At 35.6% G+C, this 19116-nt stretch overlaps 1 protein-coding gene across 2 annotated transcripts in view; it reads right to left on the bottom strand.

Annotated features, from left to right (window-relative positions):
• Window positions 1–19116, bottom strand: part of AMN1 (antagonist of mitotic exit network 1 homolog) — a 57098-nt gene that overhangs the window by 17045 nt on the left and 20937 nt on the right. For both annotated transcript variants that reach the window (XM_053895997.1, XM_019452395.2), the window contains 5 exons: window positions 17194–17326; window positions 13545–13689; window positions 10600–10817; window positions 10219–10275; window positions 3005–3116 (listed from right to left, as the gene is read on the bottom strand). In XM_053895997.1, coding sequence (XP_053751972.1) covers window positions 3005–3116; window positions 10219–10275; window positions 10600–10817; window positions 13545–13689; window positions 17194–17326 — 665 coding nt within the window. The remainder of the gene's footprint in view (window positions 1–3004; window positions 3117–10218; window positions 10276–10599; window positions 10818–13544; window positions 13690–17193; window positions 17327–19116) is intronic.

Raw genomic sequence — 19116 nt, 5'->3', positions numbered from 1 at the left:
GGGTGGGTAGTAGGAAGTGGGCCCTGCAGAACCTCAAAAGTGCCCCACTGTTGACAGAGGACAGATCAGCTCACCACAGGCCTGGAGTGCTGATATTCAATCACAGTAGCACTGATAAGTAAGCCTTTTCTTTCCCTTCCCTCTGTTCCTGCTTATCCCAGGCCCACCCTGTACTAACATTGGTGGGATCAGAAACTGCAGTGGGCAAGCTGCGGGTAGGAAGAAAACTGAGGGCTGGTAAAAGAGAGGAACTAACAATGTCTGCTTATCCACTGCAGGCCAAATCTGAGTTGACCAGAGGAGCAAAAGCTTTCACTTGAACTTGTTTGGAGTACTGCATGGATTGAAGACGTTTTAGTTACCGAAATGGGAGGTTTCAGTGATAAGAAATGACAAGGCATTTTAACTCTCTGAGAATAAGAAAAGTCAATGGCACCTGGGATTTCATCTGGCAGTAGGGAAAATCTGCTCTTTTGAGCAGATTTTTGAATACCCCTTGCTTATTCAATCTATTGATCAAATGCACACATAGCTCAGGGGGTAGATTTACACACTTAGATTGTTATTCTGGAAAGATTATCAAAGATTGCTGTTATTACATTCCATATTCTGTGGTCTTCTCTACCTTAAAATAAGAGCCTACTTGTTAGAATACATTTTTTTGCCTTATTTGATAACCAGAGAACCTCTGTTTGCCTTCTCACAACCCCCAGGATAATGTACGCAGGTACCAATCCCCTGCACTCAGTCCCATGAGTTTTTCTTGTTCTAAGTGATTTTTTAAAAATTATTATTACTAATTTTAATAGATATAACCATCCACATGATACAAAATTCAAAAGGTACAAAGGGTATATAGTATAGGCTTTTTCTTTTTCTTTTTCTTTTTTTTTAACGTTTATTTATTTTTGAGACAGAGAGAGACAGAGCATGAACAGGGGAGGGGCAGAGAGAGAGGGAGAGACAGAATCTGAAATAGGCTCCAGGCTCTGAGCAGTCAGCACAGAGCCTAACGCGGGGCTCGAACTCACGGACCGTGAAATCATGACCTGAGCCGAAGTTGGATGCTTAACTGACCAAGCCACCCAGGCGCCCCTAGGCTTTTTCTTGCTCTTTTCCCTCCACAACTTTCCCTGGAGGTAAGCACTGTTAACACTTTCTTTCTTTCTTTTTTTTAATTTGGGGGAGAGAGAGAGAGAGAGAGAGAGCAAGTGTGAGCAGGGAAGTGGGGCAGAGGCAGGGAGAATCCCAAGCAGGCTCCATGCTGTCAGCACAGAACCTGATGTGGGACTCGATCCCACAACCCTGGGATCATGACCTGAGCTGAAACTGAGTCAGATGCTCAACCAATTCAGTCACCCAGGTGCCCCTGTTAACACTTCCCGATGTCCTTTTTGGCCTTAGTTTTTTGACAAATGTCTTGGCCAAAAAAAAGACTTAGTCTTCATTATAGATGTCACTGATACCACATACAACCTGTTGTCGGCTAGGTTTACATTGACAGTCCAAACATAAGAACAGAAGTTTCTAAAAGGATTTCTAGGATCATAACTCAACCCAGAGAATAACTGTTTAGACTGTAACTAGAGAAATGACATGGAAGGACTGGGCATCAATGCTGACTTACAAGTGAAGTCCAGGTTATATTGTAGTATGTGGGCCATTGCAGAGGTGATGCAAAATGGCTGAGGTGCTAAGGTTTCAAGACATGGTCATGTATATTATCATGGCTCTTTTTTTTTTTCCACAATAACAAAATATTTTATTCATTACTTTATATAAATTGTGATACCAAAATGACATTTTGCCATTTAAAAATTTATGTTCTTATATATTACTATTATTGCGATTATATTTTATAAACAATAAAATATTCTTAAAGGTAAAATCTTTATATTTTACTATCTTTAGTAGTCATTTCTTTTTTCTTAAAAAATCTCTTTTTTATTTGAATGGAGTTGACACACAATGTGACATTAGTTTCAGGTGTACAACATAGTGATTCAACATCTCTGCATGTTATACTATCCTCACCACAAATGTGGCTACCATCTGTCACCACACAACAATATCATTGGTTATATTCCCTGTGCTGTACCTTTTGTTTCCAGTATCATGGCTCTTATACAGGCCAAATGGGCTGTGACTACTTTGTTCTCCTTCAGTGATGTATCACATTAGCCTAAGAATCCAAATTGTTCTGAATACGTTATGCTCTGCTCTGCTCACCACAAGTGCAGCTACCATCTGTCATCATACAACATCATTGGCTATATTCCCTATGCTGTACCTTTTATTTCCAGTGTCATGGCTTCCAGCCACAGGCCAAATGGACTGTGACTACTTTGTTCTCCTTCAGCGAAGTATCTATCACATTAGCCTGAGTCCAAATTGCTCTGAATCTCATTGGCTATAGTTTGATGAGATTATAGTCAACAGGTCATTTAGCATATTTAATAGATGTAATATTACAAGCTTGAATTTTTTGTGTCTACATAAAACATCATGTTTAATGTCAACACTAGTACCACCATTATCATCCTCATCATAGTTAACATTTTTTTAATTTTTAAAAATGTTTATTTATTTTAGAAAGAGAGTGTGAGCAGTAGAGGGACAGACAGAGAGGGGGATAGAGAATCTAAAGCATGGTCAGCACAAAGCCCAATGTGGGGCTCGATCCCATGCACTGCGAGATCATGACCTGAGCTGAAGTCAGATGCTCAACTGACTGAGCCACCCAGGCGCCCCCATAGTTAACATTTATTGGACACTTAGCATTACCAGCACCACCAGCATCATGACTAACATTTATTGAGCCTTTACTATGTGCTAGCCACCATATAAAGTGCTGTCAGATAATTTTCACGATCAAGTTTACTACTATCATGTCCATTTACAGATGAGGAAACTGAATAATGGAATGAGTTGAGTAATTTATTCAAGGTCACAGTTATTAAAAGATGAAGCCAGGATTTGAACCCAAGCAGTCTATCATACTAACCTGTTATTAGCGGGCATCCATGGAAGAGTAATATACGTATCTGAGGACAGCAAGTGAGGACAGCTTCTACAGCTTCATCAGTCAGATTCACACAATGTCCCATATGAATCTCCTATTTAAAAATAAAGAAAGGACAGTTAAAAGAAAAAACAAATTTATGATGACAGTATGAAAAAGCGTGGGAAATACTCTGATACAAAAAGAACCAGGGGCGCCTGGCTGGCTCAGTTGGAGGAGCATGCACATCTTGATCTCTTGGTCATGAGTTTGAGCCCCATGTTGGGTGTAGAGATTACTCAAATAAATAAAACTTAAACAGCAAACAAACAAAAAGAACAAACTATCTACTTGCAAGAAAAATCCTATAGAAAGGACTAATGTAAGTATGGAGTAATTTGGAAAGTATAGACGACTTAAAAGTTAAGTGCCCAACCATTTTATAAATCAATATGGCAAAATCTGTTAAGGCTGAAGACAAGTATACCCCAGAACCCAGCAGTACCAACTGCAAGTGTCCATTATACATAGAGTTACTCTTGTATATGTGCCCAAGGAAATAACTTATAAATGTGCTCATTTTAATATTATTTGTAATAGTAAAGAAGTGAGTAATGAATAAACAAATGGTGGTTTATTAATGGAACAGAAAAAAAGAGTTAAAATGAAAAATATCTCCTTGTATTAATAGGCATAAATCTCAAACAGAATGTTAGTTCAGAAACTTTGGAAACCTGTATGGTTGTGTTTTTTAAAGCCAAATGTGTACTTTCTATATCTAGCAATTCCATTCCTAGGTGTTTACCCAAGAAAAATGAAAATGTATGTCTACACAAAGATTTGTATGCAAATCTTCATAGCAGTATTCATAACAGTCCAAAATTAGAACAACCCAAATATCCCTCAAATGGTGAATATCCGAACAAACTGTGTCATATCCACACTATGGAATACTACTCAGCAAAATGAATAAATAAAAGGAATGAAATAGTAATACATGCAACAACATGGATGAATCTCAAAAACATTATGCTAAGTGAAAGAAGTAAAATAAAAAGGTAAAAAACAAAGAACAGTATTTCATGACTCCATTTATATAAAATTCTAGAAAAGGCAAAACTATAATGACAAAGTAAATCACTGGTTGCCTGGGGATGGAGGCATGGCAGGGAATGATTGCAAAGGGATGGGAGAAAACTTTTAGGATGATAGAATGTTTTATATATAATTGTGGTGGTTACAAGGCTGTATAACAATTACCAAAATTCATCAAACTTCATTACACTTAAAATGGGTAAATTTTATTGTATGCAAATTATAAAGCTTGAAAAATTAAACAATTTTGAATAAAAAAGCAAATTGTAATAGAACACATATATTATGAAGCTATCATTTGAAAATTTATAACATAAGACAATACTCTATCTTGTTTATAGATCTATATCTATATGTTTCTATCCATATATAGATAAAGTATGCAAACACACAAGGATAAATACACAGGCATCTTTAGAATAGTGGTTACTTCTGCAGGAAGAAAGGGAGAATGAATGTCATGGGAACTTTACAGGTAACATATAATTTTTAACAAGGAACTGACGTAAGTGCAGAAAATGTTAAAATTCAAGGAGTGCCTGGGTGGCTCAGTCGGTTAAGCATCCAGCTCTTGATTTTAGCCCAGGTCATGATCTCATGGTTCATGGGATCGATCCCCACGTCGGGCTCTGTGCTGACAGCATGAAGCCTGCTTGGGATTCTTCTCTCCCTCTCTCTCTGCCCCTCCCCTGCTCATGCTCTCTCTTCCAAAATAAATAAATAAATTTAAAAAAAATGTTAAAATTCAAGTGTTTGGTCCACAGGTTTATGTTATATTACTTTCTATACTTTTTCATATGTTTGAAATATTATATACCCCTTGTTTGATGTTTTAATTTGGAATCCTTCTGCATTGGTGGTGGGAATATAAAATAGTACAGCCACTATGAAAATAGTATGACAGTTCGTTAAAAAAATTAAACATAGCATTACCATATAATCCAGCTATTTCACTTCTAGGTAAATGCCCAAAGAATTGAAAGCAAAGACTCGAACATATTTTTGTATACCTATGCTCATAGCAGCAGTATTCATAATAGCCAAAAGGTAGAAACAAATATTGATAGGTGAATGGATAAACAAAATGTTTATGTACTTATATATACACACCCATAAGCATACATATACAAATATATTCATATATAAGCATGCACATGTTTCTGCATATATATATGAATATACCATATATCTACAATGAAATATTATTCAGTCTTAAAAGGAACGAAATTCTGATATGTGCAACAACAGAGATAAACCTTGCAAACATTGTGCTAAATGAAATAAGTCAGACACAAAAGGACACATATTGTATGATCCACTTATATATGAGTTATCTGGAATAGGCAATTCATCGAGACAGAAAGTAGAATAGAGATAGTTAGAGGCTGGGCATAAGGGGTAATGGGGAATTACTGTTTTAATGGGTAACGAGTTTCACTGTAGGATGAGGAAAAATATCTGGGAATGGATAGTGGTGTTGGCAGCACAATAATGTGAATGTGCTTAATTCCACTGAATTGTACACTAAAAATGGTTAAAGTGGTAAAGTTTGCATTGTGTATATTTGACCACAGCAAAAAATATTTTAAGAATTTTGGAAGTAAGGGGGCACCCTGGTGGCTCAGTCGGATGACTGCCTGACTCTGGATTTCCGCTCAGGTCATGATCTCACAGTTTGTGAGTTTGAGCCCCTCATTGGGCTCTGTGCTGACAGTGCAGAGCCTGCTTGGGATTCTCTCTCTCCCTCTGTCTCTCTCTGCCCTCCCTCACTCATGCTGTCTCTCTTTCTAAACAAACAAACAAACTTAAAAAAAAGAATTTTGGAAGTAAGGTTATATAATGGTTGACACATTTATTTATGGCATTAATATTTTTTCCTTCCAAAAAGTTGATATTAAGTTGGTGTGCATATTATAATCAATCATATCTTGTAAGTAAAGGAAACCTGCGTATACCGAAAACTCATAAAATTGAGGAAAAAAACATTTTCTGTTATAAACTGGCAAAGGTAGCCTATGATATAAATTGGCAAAGGATACGGACAAAGAAATACAATTTGAGAACAGATGGAAGGAATAGCGCTCCACCCAGGTACCATTTAAAATATATTAAGGCATTTAAAAAAAAAGATTCAATGTTGCAAACTGGGGTCTTGGCAAAATTGTGAATTCACAACATAACCTTTATAGGAAACAATCTTACAATATGAATTTAGGAGCATTAAAATATCTATACCTATTGACCCACTGATTCCATTTTTTGGGGTTTGTTACAGCAATGGAAGAAAAAATTTGTAAGCCCCAACATATGACTATTTCTAACAGTTAAAAACTGGAAATAATCTGGATTACCAATAACAGAAAAAAATGATTAAACTAAGGAATGATACATTGTATGAACAGATTTTGTTCTCTGATATACCAATGCCTAGAACATAGCAAGTGCTTAATAAATAATTGTTGAATAAATGAAATTTTACAGGAAAAAAACTTTTAACGATGAAGACTGTAGAAACTTACAAAATGACTGTAATATAAAGTCAATATGATAACATTTATTGAGGTACTATCATGTGCCTGGAACTGCAGTAATACATAGGGCTAAAATGATGATAAAATGATGAACAAAATGGTCTCTGCCACTGGGAACTTAAATCAACGGAAATTTCAAAAACAATCATGACATTCAATAAATGTTGTAACATAAGTTTGTATAACTGTTTCTCAGTCTTTAGGAAAGGTTGTTAGACTTTTTTCTTTCTTTCTTTCTTTCTTTCTTTCTTTCTTTCTTTCTTTCTTTCTTTCAAGTAAGCTCTATTCCCAATGTGGGGCTTGAACTCATAACACTAAGATCAAGAGTTGCATACTCTACTGACTGAGCCAGCCAGGTACCTGAAGTCCTTAGATTTTTAATCAAATTTCTTGTCTTTATTTCTTTTTTAAAGCTTATTTATTTATTTTAAGAGCGAGAGAGAGAGAGAGCATGAGCAGGGGAGAGGCAGAGAGAGAGAGGGAGAAAGAGAATCCCAAGAAGGCGCCATGCTATCAGCCCACAGCCCAATGCTGGGCTCAATCCCACAAACCATGAGATCATGACCTGAGCTGAAATCAAGGGCAGGATGGATGCCCAACTGACTGAGCCACCCAGGCATCCCCAAATTTATTTTCAAGTTATAAACAATTCAGTAACATTGATAATATAATTTCCAGGAAGAGAACATATAAAAAGCAAGAGATTAAAACAGAGCATGTGATAAAAGGTAGGAATACATATTGCCCACAAGAGAAAAATCAGTAAAAAAGATGAAAAAGTTTGTGTTTCAATGAGCCAGAAATTGTGGTCACATAAATACTAGATGCTATCAGACAAAAGTCAAAGTATATTTACTTTAAGGAAGGACTTAAGTTCTTCAATGTTTATTTTTGAGAGAGAGAGAGACAGAGAGACAGAGAGACAGAGCATGAGCAGGGGAGGAACAGAGAGAGAGGGAGACACAGAATCTGAAGCAGGCTCCAGGCTCTGAGCTGTCAGCACAGAGCCCGACTCAGAGCTCGAACTCATGAACTGCAAGATCATGACCTGAGCCAAAGTTGGATGCTTAACCGACTAAGCCACCCAGGTGCCCCTTCTTTAAAAATTTTTTTTTAATGTTTATTCATTCTTAAGAGACAGAGAGAGACAGAGTGTGAGTCGGGGTGAGGCAGAGAGAGGGAGACACAGAATCTGAAGTGGGTTCGAGGGTCTGAGTTCTCAGCACAGAGCCCAATGTGAGGCTTGAACGGTGAGATTATGACCTGAGCTGCAGTCAGAGGCTTAACTGACTGAGCCACCCAGGTGACCCAACTTCTAATGAAGTTTAGAAATATTTCCATTGAAATATTTTGGCACTTAAAGAAATAAGATTTGTAAGATTGAAAATATGAAAAATTGAATGATATGGCAGTATAATTGCCAACACTTATTGGTTCCTGAATCTCTTCCTAAGTCTGCTTAGGTTGGTGCTCCTAGTTTTGTAACACTGAAGTAAATATGCCGGTATGTTTCCTATCACTGCATAACATCTAATTTCCTGGTAGTTTTATTTGGGAATGGTAAACTGTGTTAACTGTTTGGGAACTTTATTAAAAATGATGATGGGGGCTCCTGGGTAGCTCAGTTGGTTGAGTGTTGACTCTTGATTGTGGCTCAGGTCATGATCCCCGGGTCATGGGATCAAGCCCTGCATTAGGCTCTGTGCTGAGTATAGAGCCTGACTGAGATTCTCTCTCTCTCCCTCTCTCTCTCCCTCCCCGCCCCCCTCTATCCCCTCCCCTGCTCATGCTCTCTCTCTCTAAACTTAAAAAAAATTATGATGATTATAGGATAATGTTGTTATAAGAATTAGATAACCTAATGAATATAAGGCAACAGTATGTAATATATAGTAAGTGCTCAACAAATGTTAGTATTTCAAACAGTAAACGTTATGGCAGAGTTTATTACCCCTACAGTTAGGATGCAATTTGGAATTTGGAACTTGGTATAAGAAAATATGGTAATTTGCTAATCAAAGGATTTGTAAAAATATATATGCTATATGTATGTATATATACACATACACATGCAAACACACATACATACAAGCAGCATGCAGATATAAAAACAAAAAAATTATCTCAGGGCAATAACTCAAGGAGAAATATTTGGGCAAAAGCATGGCACTGCTATTCTATTATGATAGTTAGTATTAACATTTATAATTCATTTACAGCCTGTTTACTTCCAAAAAACATTTGATGTGGCTTATTAATAAGACTTAAAAACCCCCACTATAAACTGGGAAAGGCAGAAACCAAAATCCTGGGATAAAAGGCTTCTTAATATATTTAGAAACAGGTTATAGGTGCCACATCAGTCACTGAATGGAAGGGCTGCACATTAATTTAGGAGTTTTTTAAATAGCTGTACAATGCAGCTGTTGGGGAGGAAAACTTTTTCTCTATTCTATTATGTTCTATCTTTGGGAGCTTGTGAATTAAACTGACAAAGACAGACTAACAAGAGAAAAGACAAAGTTTATTCACACACTAGCTCACAAAGAAAGTGGCTCAAAGAAATGGCTATGATTTTGAGTTTATATATCATCTTAACAGGAGAAAGGGAGGGGGAGATAGGACACTTAGAGAAAAATAGATGACTTTTAGGGAAAACAAAATGGGCCTTTAGAGAGTAAAGGAGGTATGATAGTCTTGTGACAATGTTTGTTTATTAATTTCTCATTTGATTCCTCCAGTGATGGAAGCAATCTTCCTGGTTTTGGGTAGTCTTCCTTGAAAGGGGTTCGAGGCAGTTGAATGCTTTTGGAAGTCTCTGTTTTTAGGCAGATGGGGTGTGTGTGTGTGTGTGTGTGTGTGTGTGTGTGTGTGTGTGTTTCAGACAAAGCCTCTTTTTGCATCTGTAGATTTTTTTAAAGTTTATTTACTTTGAGAGAAAGAAGAGAGCAAGCTGGGGAGGGTTAGAGAGAGAGAGAGAGAGAGAAAGAGAGAGAGAATCACAAGCAGGCTCCACACCTCGAGCACAGAGCCTGATGTGAGGCTCGAACTCACTAGCCATGAGATCACAACCTGAACCGAAATCTAGAGCCGGATGCTTAACTGACTAAGCCACCCAGGCACCTGCATCTGTTGATTTTTAAACATCTTTAGCTCAAAATAAGTTTTATGTGACTGGCATATTCTGAATCCCTTCATGTATATTAAGAAAATAGAATAGTAAGGGACTAAGTAGTCCTGGCAATGAAGATTCTAAAGAATGTAATTTTTACACTGATAAACTTTCATAATCTTTACCCATAATAAGATTATCCTTAAATGTGTTAGAAACTAAAACTTATGGAAAATGAGACCTTTTGTTAGAAGCAGAATGGGTTTTTATTTGAAGCATGCTTTATCTAACTTTACTGTTTTTCTTCACTCTGGAAATAAAGAGGTGGAGGCAAAAACCCAAAGCAAACCCAATCAAAATAATGCCATGGAAACACCTAATTTATAAGGCATTGGTTGTTTGCTACATTCAAAAAATAATTTCTGATGATAATATAAAGAATTTAGTCAGCACCAACTTCATAGATATTTAAAAATTACCTCTAATTTCTTGGCACAAGGTCCATTAACAAGCGCAACCACCCCATCATCTGACACCTAAGCAAAGAGAAAAAGCAACACAGCACACAAATGGGAAAGATGGAATTAAATTTTCTAAATATTATTAATCATTTATGTATAGTTTTATCGCCTCCCATTTAGCAAACATGTGTTTTAGCCACACTTATCTTTTTCACCCTTACTTAAAATAATTGAGGGAAATGTGCCAAATTATATTGCAATTATATAAACAGTGAAGCATGAGGTAGTCAACAAATTCAACAACAACCAAAAGAATTAATTATGCTCTTCTGATGAGTCATGGAAGTTCACTGGGCAAACACATACAGTCTCTATATAGTAAGTCTGTATTTCATTTACCTGCGTAGCTGAGAAATCAACACACTGCAAAAATGGGCAGTTTTCTCCTAATGCATGTAAGGACACATCAGTAATACCTAAACAGCCACCTAAATCAATGATCTTTAGTAGCCGGCAGTTACGTGCAAGAGCAAGGACTCCTTCATCAGTGAGATTGCAGCATCTTTTCAAAGAAGCTTCATGCAGGTATGAACAGGAGGAAGCCACTGCTTTTATTCCTGAGGGGAAACATAATTATGTATCAATGAGCTATATATGCATGTATATGAGAAATGTGACTGATTTTCATTTTAGCAGTCACCAGTATTGATGTATCCAACTGTATGCTAGCCTTTTGTAAAGTAGTCCGTCTGTGAGGATATACTTATTTTCCAGTGATGCTGCCATTATTAAAACTCTTTTGGAAAGTTTCAGGAATTCTCTACAGAGTCTGTAGTATATCATTCAGAATATCTGTAATGAATGGCAAGGCTTTACTGTTGACAAGTAGATTTGCCTTTAGGAAACAGCCAAAAGTTATTCAGAACCAAATTAGGCAATTAAATAGTAGATAAATCTTTTTGTTAAAACAAAAGTTTTAAAGTAATAAAGTTAATTTTCTTGTGGACTCTGAAGGGAAATCAAAAGTTAAATTGCCCCAATGTCTTAGGTAATAGTTTTCATTGTTATCCTTAGGAATCATACATATGTTTCTGCACTCTCTCTTCCCCCTTTGACTCTTAAATCCAATTAAACTGATGTAAATGCACATTGGAGACTGGTACATGATAATGAGCCACATAAATGAGAGTACTTTGGGAATCCTGGGCCTTTTAATCATGCACACACATTACAACAGTGTTAAAAGATAGCTCTATGAGCAAAATACACAAAAGGGAAGATGGGAAATTCATATGTAGGTCATTTTTACTGTTCTCTGTATCTTAAGATCTTTGATTTTTTATTTTTTTTACCCCCCAAAAGAACTTTTATTTTATTTATCAGTGTCCAGCATGAAAGTTCTTTTTAGTGAGTTACTATTTGTGTAAACATTTAAAAAACTTAAGCTTCTTTGTAATATTATAGGTAGCCTAACTTGCTAACCAAGATGACTGCAAAATATAGCCAACTACTCACAAAACTTTCCAGAAACCTAGCTAGACAAATCAGTCCCTCTTTTTTTTTTTAATTTAATTTATTTTTAAAATTTACATCCAAGTTAGCATATAGTGCAACAATGATTTCAGGAATAGATTCCTTAATGCCCCTACCCCCTCCCACAACCCCTCTAGTAACCTTCTGTTTGTTCTCCATATTTAAGAGTCTCTTATGCTTTTATCCCTTCCCTGTTTTTATATTATTTTTGCTTCCCTTCCCTTATGTTCATCTGTTCTGTGTCTTAAAGTCCTCATATGAATGAAGTCATGATATTTGTTTTTCTCTAATTTTGCTTAGCATAATACCCTCTAGCTCCATCCACGTAGCTGTGAATGGCAAGATTTCATTCTTTTTGATTGCTGAGTAATACCACTGTGTGTGTGTGTGTGTGTGTGTGTGTGTGTGTGTGTGTGTATATATATATATATATATATATATATATATCTCACATCTTCTTTATCCATTCGTCCATTGATAGTCTCTCTTTCTTATATTGAAGGGAAAGGTTAAAATTCTATATTGATAGAAAAAAAGGGCCAAAACTCTGTAATTCATGCAATAGTGACACTGAAAAATGCAGTCTGACTGGCTATTAAAAACTATGCATTGTAGGGGATGAAAGGTACAGCGTAGGGAATATAGTTGATGGTATTGTAATGGTCTTGCATGGTGACAGAGGGAAGCAACACTTGTGGTGAGCTTCGCATAATGTACAGGCTTGTCTAATCACTAAGTTTGTACCACTGAAACTATTGTAACATTGTATGTCAACCCTACTCCAATAAAAAAATTTTTTTAATCAAAAGACATAAAAACAAAAAATAAACTATGCATTGTACAGACTGATAGCAGAGTGCTTAGTAACCTTCCTCTGATGATGATTTAACTTTCTGTTGTAATTTTGCCTTAAAGTAAGCCTTAAGGCTTAAAGGCTTAAGACTCAAGGCTTAAAGTAAGCCTCAAGAAAGCCTTAAAGTATGAACTGGTCATTTCTTATTCTATTATACCAGGAAAAATATTTAAAATACAGAGGTGTCCATCCATGTTTATTTTATATATGCTTAGGGGCGCCTGGGTGGCTCAGTTGGTTAAGCGTCCGACTTCAGCTCAGGTCACGATCTCACGGTCCATGAGTTCGAGCCCTGCGTCGGGCTCTGGGCTGATGGCTCAGAGCCTGGAGCCTGCTTCTGATTCTGTGTCTCCCTCTCTCTCTGCCCCTCCCCCGTTCATGCTCTGTTTCAAAAATAAAATAAACGTTAAAAAAAAAATTAAAAAAAATATGTTTAAATTGCAAGTAGTGACTTAGTGTATTCTTAACTTTCAGCAAAGATTATAAGCAGGAACTCTAATTTGGATTCTTTCGCTTGGTTTGAATATTAAACATTTTTTTTAATGTTTATTTATTTTTGAGAGAGAGAGAGAGTGTGTATATATATATATATGTACATATATACACACACACACACACACACACATATATACATGAGTGGGGGAGGGGCAGAGAGCAAGGGAGACACAGAATCTGAAACAAGGTCCAGGCCCCGAGCTGCCAACACAGAGCCCAACATGGGGCTTGAATCCATGGGCCGTGAGATCATGACCCGAGCTGAAGTCAGACATATAACTGACTGAGCCACCCAGGTACCCTTAGTTTGAATATTTTTATTGATAAATACAGTTTCTGTTTCTTTGATATCTTTGTACTCACTTTTGACAAATTTACTACCCCTCCTTCCCGTTCTTTGTTCCAAAATTATACTAGATGAGGAATAGTAGTCTACCAATTTATTCAGTGTTAACAAACAGACCTTTTGAAGTTATGGAAATTCTGTTTTCTTTTGAGGAACTTAAATTTAATTTCCTCAGCTTTCTGCAGTTGCACAGGTGCAGGAGAGCAGTATCTGAAATATCACAGCTCCGTAGATCTAGAGTTTGGACTTCAGGATGTAAAATCTATAAAAAATACATGATTTAAAAATTAATTTTTCCTATGAATATAAATGTTTATTCCATATTCAGTGTTTTGGTGGTCCCATCAGATAAATGGTGGATGGAAAATGTAGCAAAGAATACAAAGACATATCTGTGTGGAGACACATATGTAAGGCAGGAAAAATACAAGCCCACTTCTAACTGGAGGTGCAGCTTCTAGCATCCCCAAAGTCTTTGCTGGGACCTGAGAAGCAGGATCGAGGTGGTGGCATGTGCTTATCTTTTTTCAGTAGATCCTGACTATTATTAGAGATCCTGGCTACATGCCTCTGCTCAGCAGGTATGAGTCTTTAATCACTTAGACACTGAATGGTTATAGGATATGAATATTACTTATCTACAACATTTACCTCCTTCATTCTTATTGGGAGCTAGTACAAGCAGACCCAGTATTTCTGAATGTTTACTTGAAAGCAACAAATATAGCAAATCAATTTCAAAGGGTTTTGAGCTCTTTTCTTGGGCGTTCTTTTTACTTTATTTTTCCAAAGTAGAACTAACTTTACTTTTCTGAATGTAAAAGTAATGTATTATTACTGAAAAGATTTAGACAATATAGAAAAATTATAAAAATAAGAAGAGTACTAAGTACATTATATACATGATGCCATTTAGTATTCTCTCTTTCTCAAACACACAAACACTCTTGAGAGATTCGTCATTACCATATTATAAAGGAGGGAACTGAGGCATCCAGAGCTTAAATAGTAACACAAAGTACACAGCAAAAAAGAAGCAGAGCTAAGATTGAAAACCAGGTCTTTCCAATTCCAAAGGCTATGATTTTATCCACTATAACTTAAATTACCCATCATACCAATGCCCAGAGAAAAGCATTTTAGTTTTGGTGTTTTTTGACTTAAAAAAAAAAAAACAAAACAACTTTGAAGAAAAATGGGATCAGATTATATATAAGATGAGCACTTTTTACAAAAACAACTTATTGTGGTTACATACGATTCCATTTTATGAATGCACCATAATGTATTAAATGCATCCTACACTGACAAACACTTCAGTTGAACATTTAGGTTGAGTTAGGAGGCAATATAGTATAGTGATTAAGAACATGTCCTCTGGAGGCAGACTGCCTGAGTTTGAACCCTTTGAGTGTGATCCAATTCTGGTTTGTGTGTGTGTGTGTGTGTGTGTATGTGCCTCAATACCCTCTTTATTAAAATTGGTAGAATATTTTGTGACAAAGGTGTCTCGCTTATGTGTTATATGTAACTGTCAACTATTATGATAAATGGTATTATGATGAGCATACCTATGTACTTTCCTGATTATTATTTCTTGGGATTCATGTCAGAAGTAAATGGTAAATGCAGATGCTAAATAACCCTATTGTGGTAATCATTTTGCAATATGTAAATGTATCAAATCATCACATTATGTTGTAGGCTGTAAACCTACACAATGTTATATGTCAATCATATCTCAATAAAACTGGAAAAAATACTAGGACTAAAATTTTTGAGTCCACAGTAAGTACATTTTTAGGACTTTTGATAGTTAATGCCACACTGTCCTCCTAAAAGGTTTTTATAAATTCACACTCCCACCAACAGGAGACAAAAGTGACTGTTGCCCACACTATTGTCAACACTGGATATTATTATTTTTTAAGTCTCTGGCAATGCCAAACTGAAAGGCAAACTGTGACTTTTATTACTAATGAGGTTAAATATACTTTTATACACTGATAGTGATTTATATTTTTTCCTTTGAGTATTTCCTGATTCTTCTGTTTTAGTATTTGTTTTGATTTTTCTTATTGGTTTGTTATCAAGATAACAAACCTATAGAATTACATGTGTATTGCAAATATTTTTCCTAGTTTGTTACTTGACTTTCTTTTTTTTTCTTCTTGCAGTAAGAAATTTCATATTATTATGTAATCAAATCCATCAATAGTTTTCTTCTTGGTTTCTAACTTTGGTGTCATGTTTAGAAAGGCCTCCTCCATCTAACTATAAAAAGATTTAGGAAATATTTCAAAAAGAGCCATCCAATGATGCATTCAACTTTGCAACAGATGTTAGATCTGGCTTTTTGAATAATTTCATAAGCAGGACTCCATTTTATAGGACAGGGATTTGAGAGAGAGCACTAAAGAAAGCATACTTCTGTTTTTTCTCTATCTCATTCACCCCTTAGCCCTTTCCTATTCAGGTAAAATGAAGTTTAAATGAATATTAAGGATTGTCATAAAATGAACATTTAAGCCACTCCAATATAAGCTAAAGGGTTAGAACAAAATGGGGATAGTGGGGAAATGAGGAAAAGCATCAATTTTCTGTAGTTTCATAATGTTTCTTCTGTGAGCCATACACAAACTATATATATCCACAGAACCACTGGCAGTAAGAACCTGGGGATATTATTCTACCTCCATTGAGTCAAGCAGACTGCAACACTAAAATGTCTATGTTCCAGTGCAAGCTAACATGAAGAAATCAAAGCACTACAGGTACCTCAGGCTGTTAAAAGAAACACTAATGGCACATGTAAGTGCAATTACAAAGAGAGGTCACAGGGACAGTCATATGCTGGAGTGCTATCACCACAGTTTGTTCCCTTTTGATTCCGGGCTTTGGGCAGAATGTGTACTAAAGTCAGCAGTTGGTAGTTAGAACCAGAGTTTCTATAGTAGACTAGTCTAGTCTAGACTAGAGTCTCTGAAGACAGTGATGATGGCTACAAACCCATTTTATAGTTAAGGGCACTGACGCTCAATGTTAGAGAGTGGCAAAGCTAGGATTTCAAATCAGGTTGGAGGCCTTTACTATACTTATTGCCTTATAGAATAGCCAATTTTAGCTTAGCTGTAAGGAGGGAGAGTGAGTATTAGTTAGCAGGAGGGAGGTATCCGGAAGAATGAGTTTACAGGAGTGGCTTTTAACTGCTGATTGTTAGCCATGAGTGGATAAAATCAACTTAGTGGACTCTGATCAACATTTTTGTAAATTGAAATAAGACATAATAGAACAAAATAGAAAATATCCAAGTGTACTGCACACAGTATGTTACATGTAAATGTGGTTTGTGTACCAGAGGCATAATAGAACATATATTTCTTACTGTGGGTTTTTTTTTTTTTTTTTTTGCCATTTGTGTATTCACCCTGCATTTTAATTTTTTCCAGACTTATTGAGCTATAATAGTTCAAAAAGCTTAAAACTTTAAAAAAATGTAGAGATCAAGGGTGCTGGTATAATGAAGACAAGGGAAGCAGATGAAAGAATGGTGGGAGAAGATTTTTAAGTAACTATTACACATAAACATTTGGTTATATGCAGAGAAAAAAAGAACCCCAATGTTTTATTATATTTTGAAATTATTACTAAACCTAAAAAAAACCATTATTACTAAACCTACTATATGCCATTGCTCTAAAAATCTGAAACCATATCTAAATAGTAAAATATAATATGCTTGCTTTACAAATATACATACTCTTACCTCACTTATATTTGAATCTGTTATCTGCCCCTGGGTACTCATTATTTTAATCAGTCTGTCTTTTATGTTTGGAGGCAAAGGCTTAATGTCTGTGATATATCTGGAAATATTCTTCATGAAGCACCAAAGGCATCTGAAATACAAAACAATACAGTAAATTACATGGTACCTATACTGATTCCTAATATTTGATGCTGTTTGTTAGCACTTAGTCCTTTCATAAATAGGGTGTACATTTAATATAAATATTTGCAACATAAGCTTGGTAAGATTTAAAAGCCTAGCGTGTACTCAGTTGTGGACCAGAGGCTCTTCCCTCACATTTTTTTTCTCAGCATACCTCATTTACTAAAATGCATTCTAAATGTCAAAAAAAGTTTTTCCTAAGTCCTAAGTTTTTCTCTAATTCCTAAGACATACTACTAACATTTCTGTTACATATTCCTAAATAAACAGTGAGCTAGGGCCTGTTAATTGACAAGTTTTATCTATTCATGCAGCAAACTTTTCATGATTTTTCTTAAAAATTATTTGTGTAATGAAATCATGAAAGAACTATGACCATAAAGACTGCACAAATAGTACAAATCATGGAGATAACAACCAGGGTTGTATATGCCTAGAGTAGGGTTATCAGAGCAGGCAATAACCAAGACCCATATGACCAACATATCTCATATGTGGCCTGAAATTCCAACTGAGAACCTCATACTTAAAACAAATAAATATAAATCTTCCTTAAATTTCTGACTACAAATATCCCCACATATATATAATTTTACATTCATGAATTTCCCTCTCTGATCCTTTCTCCTTCCTTCCTCCCACTAATATCTAGTGTATGTTCTTTCTTATTTTTTTCTATGCTTTTACACACACACATACGCACACACAAACATACACACATACACATTTAAAGGGTTGTGGGGGGTGGATGATCATTGTTTCCTAAAATGGCATCACTGTGTACTCTTTTCTATACCCTCTTTAACTCAATAATATCTTACAAAATTCTTCAAAGCATCAAGTATAGTTCTAATGCTCCTTTCATGGCTATATAACATTTCACAGTGTGGATGATTTATTTAGTCAGTCTATATATGATATTCCACTGCTTCTAGGACATGTTAACATATGCTGTCAGATTGTTTTCTAGAAAGTCTATAACACTTCATATTTATTATATCTACCCTATTTCTTTACATCCCTCAGGCAATAGGTTTATTTTACTTAATTTTTCATTTCCATTATCTCCATTTCCCAATCACATCCTCCATCATCCAGGAATCTAATGTCTAGTATGTACCCTTTTGATGTATGTGTCCTTTTAACATGCTTGTATTTCTAATTTATATATGTGGTATTTGTCATAGATTTATCTAGTTTTTCACTCACCACTGCTTTAAAAGTCTACCTACTCTTGAATGTTGGAAAATCTTATGTGTGAAAAGTGGTACATTATTACTTTAATTTGCATTTCTCTATTTACTGTAAATTTGACATCTTTTCATGAAACTATTGGCTATCTGGATAACCTATTTCTCTAAATTGTCTATTCATATCCTTTGCCTATTTTACTATTTTTTGACTTAAATTTGTAAGAGTTGTTTTTGTGGCCAAATATATGACTGAATTTGTATTTGCTCTATAAACATTTAGAGAATGTATGTTCTCTAAGAGATGTAATGTTCTCTCCATTATGCATGTTTGTCTAACTATATCTCTCCATGTATATATGTGTATGCACACAAATATATTATGTGGACATATATGATTGTTTATGGATAGTATTAATTCTTCTATGTTCTTTTTTTAATGTTTATTTTTATTTTTAAGACAGAGAGAAACAGAGCATGAGTGGGGGAGGAGCAGAGAGAGAGGTAGACACAAAATCTGAAGCAGGATGCAGGCTCTGAGCTGTCA

This window comes from Panthera pardus, unplaced genomic scaffold (assembly GCF_024362965.1).
Source record: "Panthera pardus isolate Hobbes unplaced genomic scaffold, ASM2436296v1 HiC_scaffold_6, whole genome shotgun sequence".
Taxonomy (NCBI): Eukaryota; Metazoa; Chordata; class Mammalia; order Carnivora; family Felidae; genus Panthera; species Panthera pardus.
The sequence above is the reverse complement of the archived record's forward strand: the minus strand, read 5'-3'. Positions and strand labels throughout refer to the sequence as shown.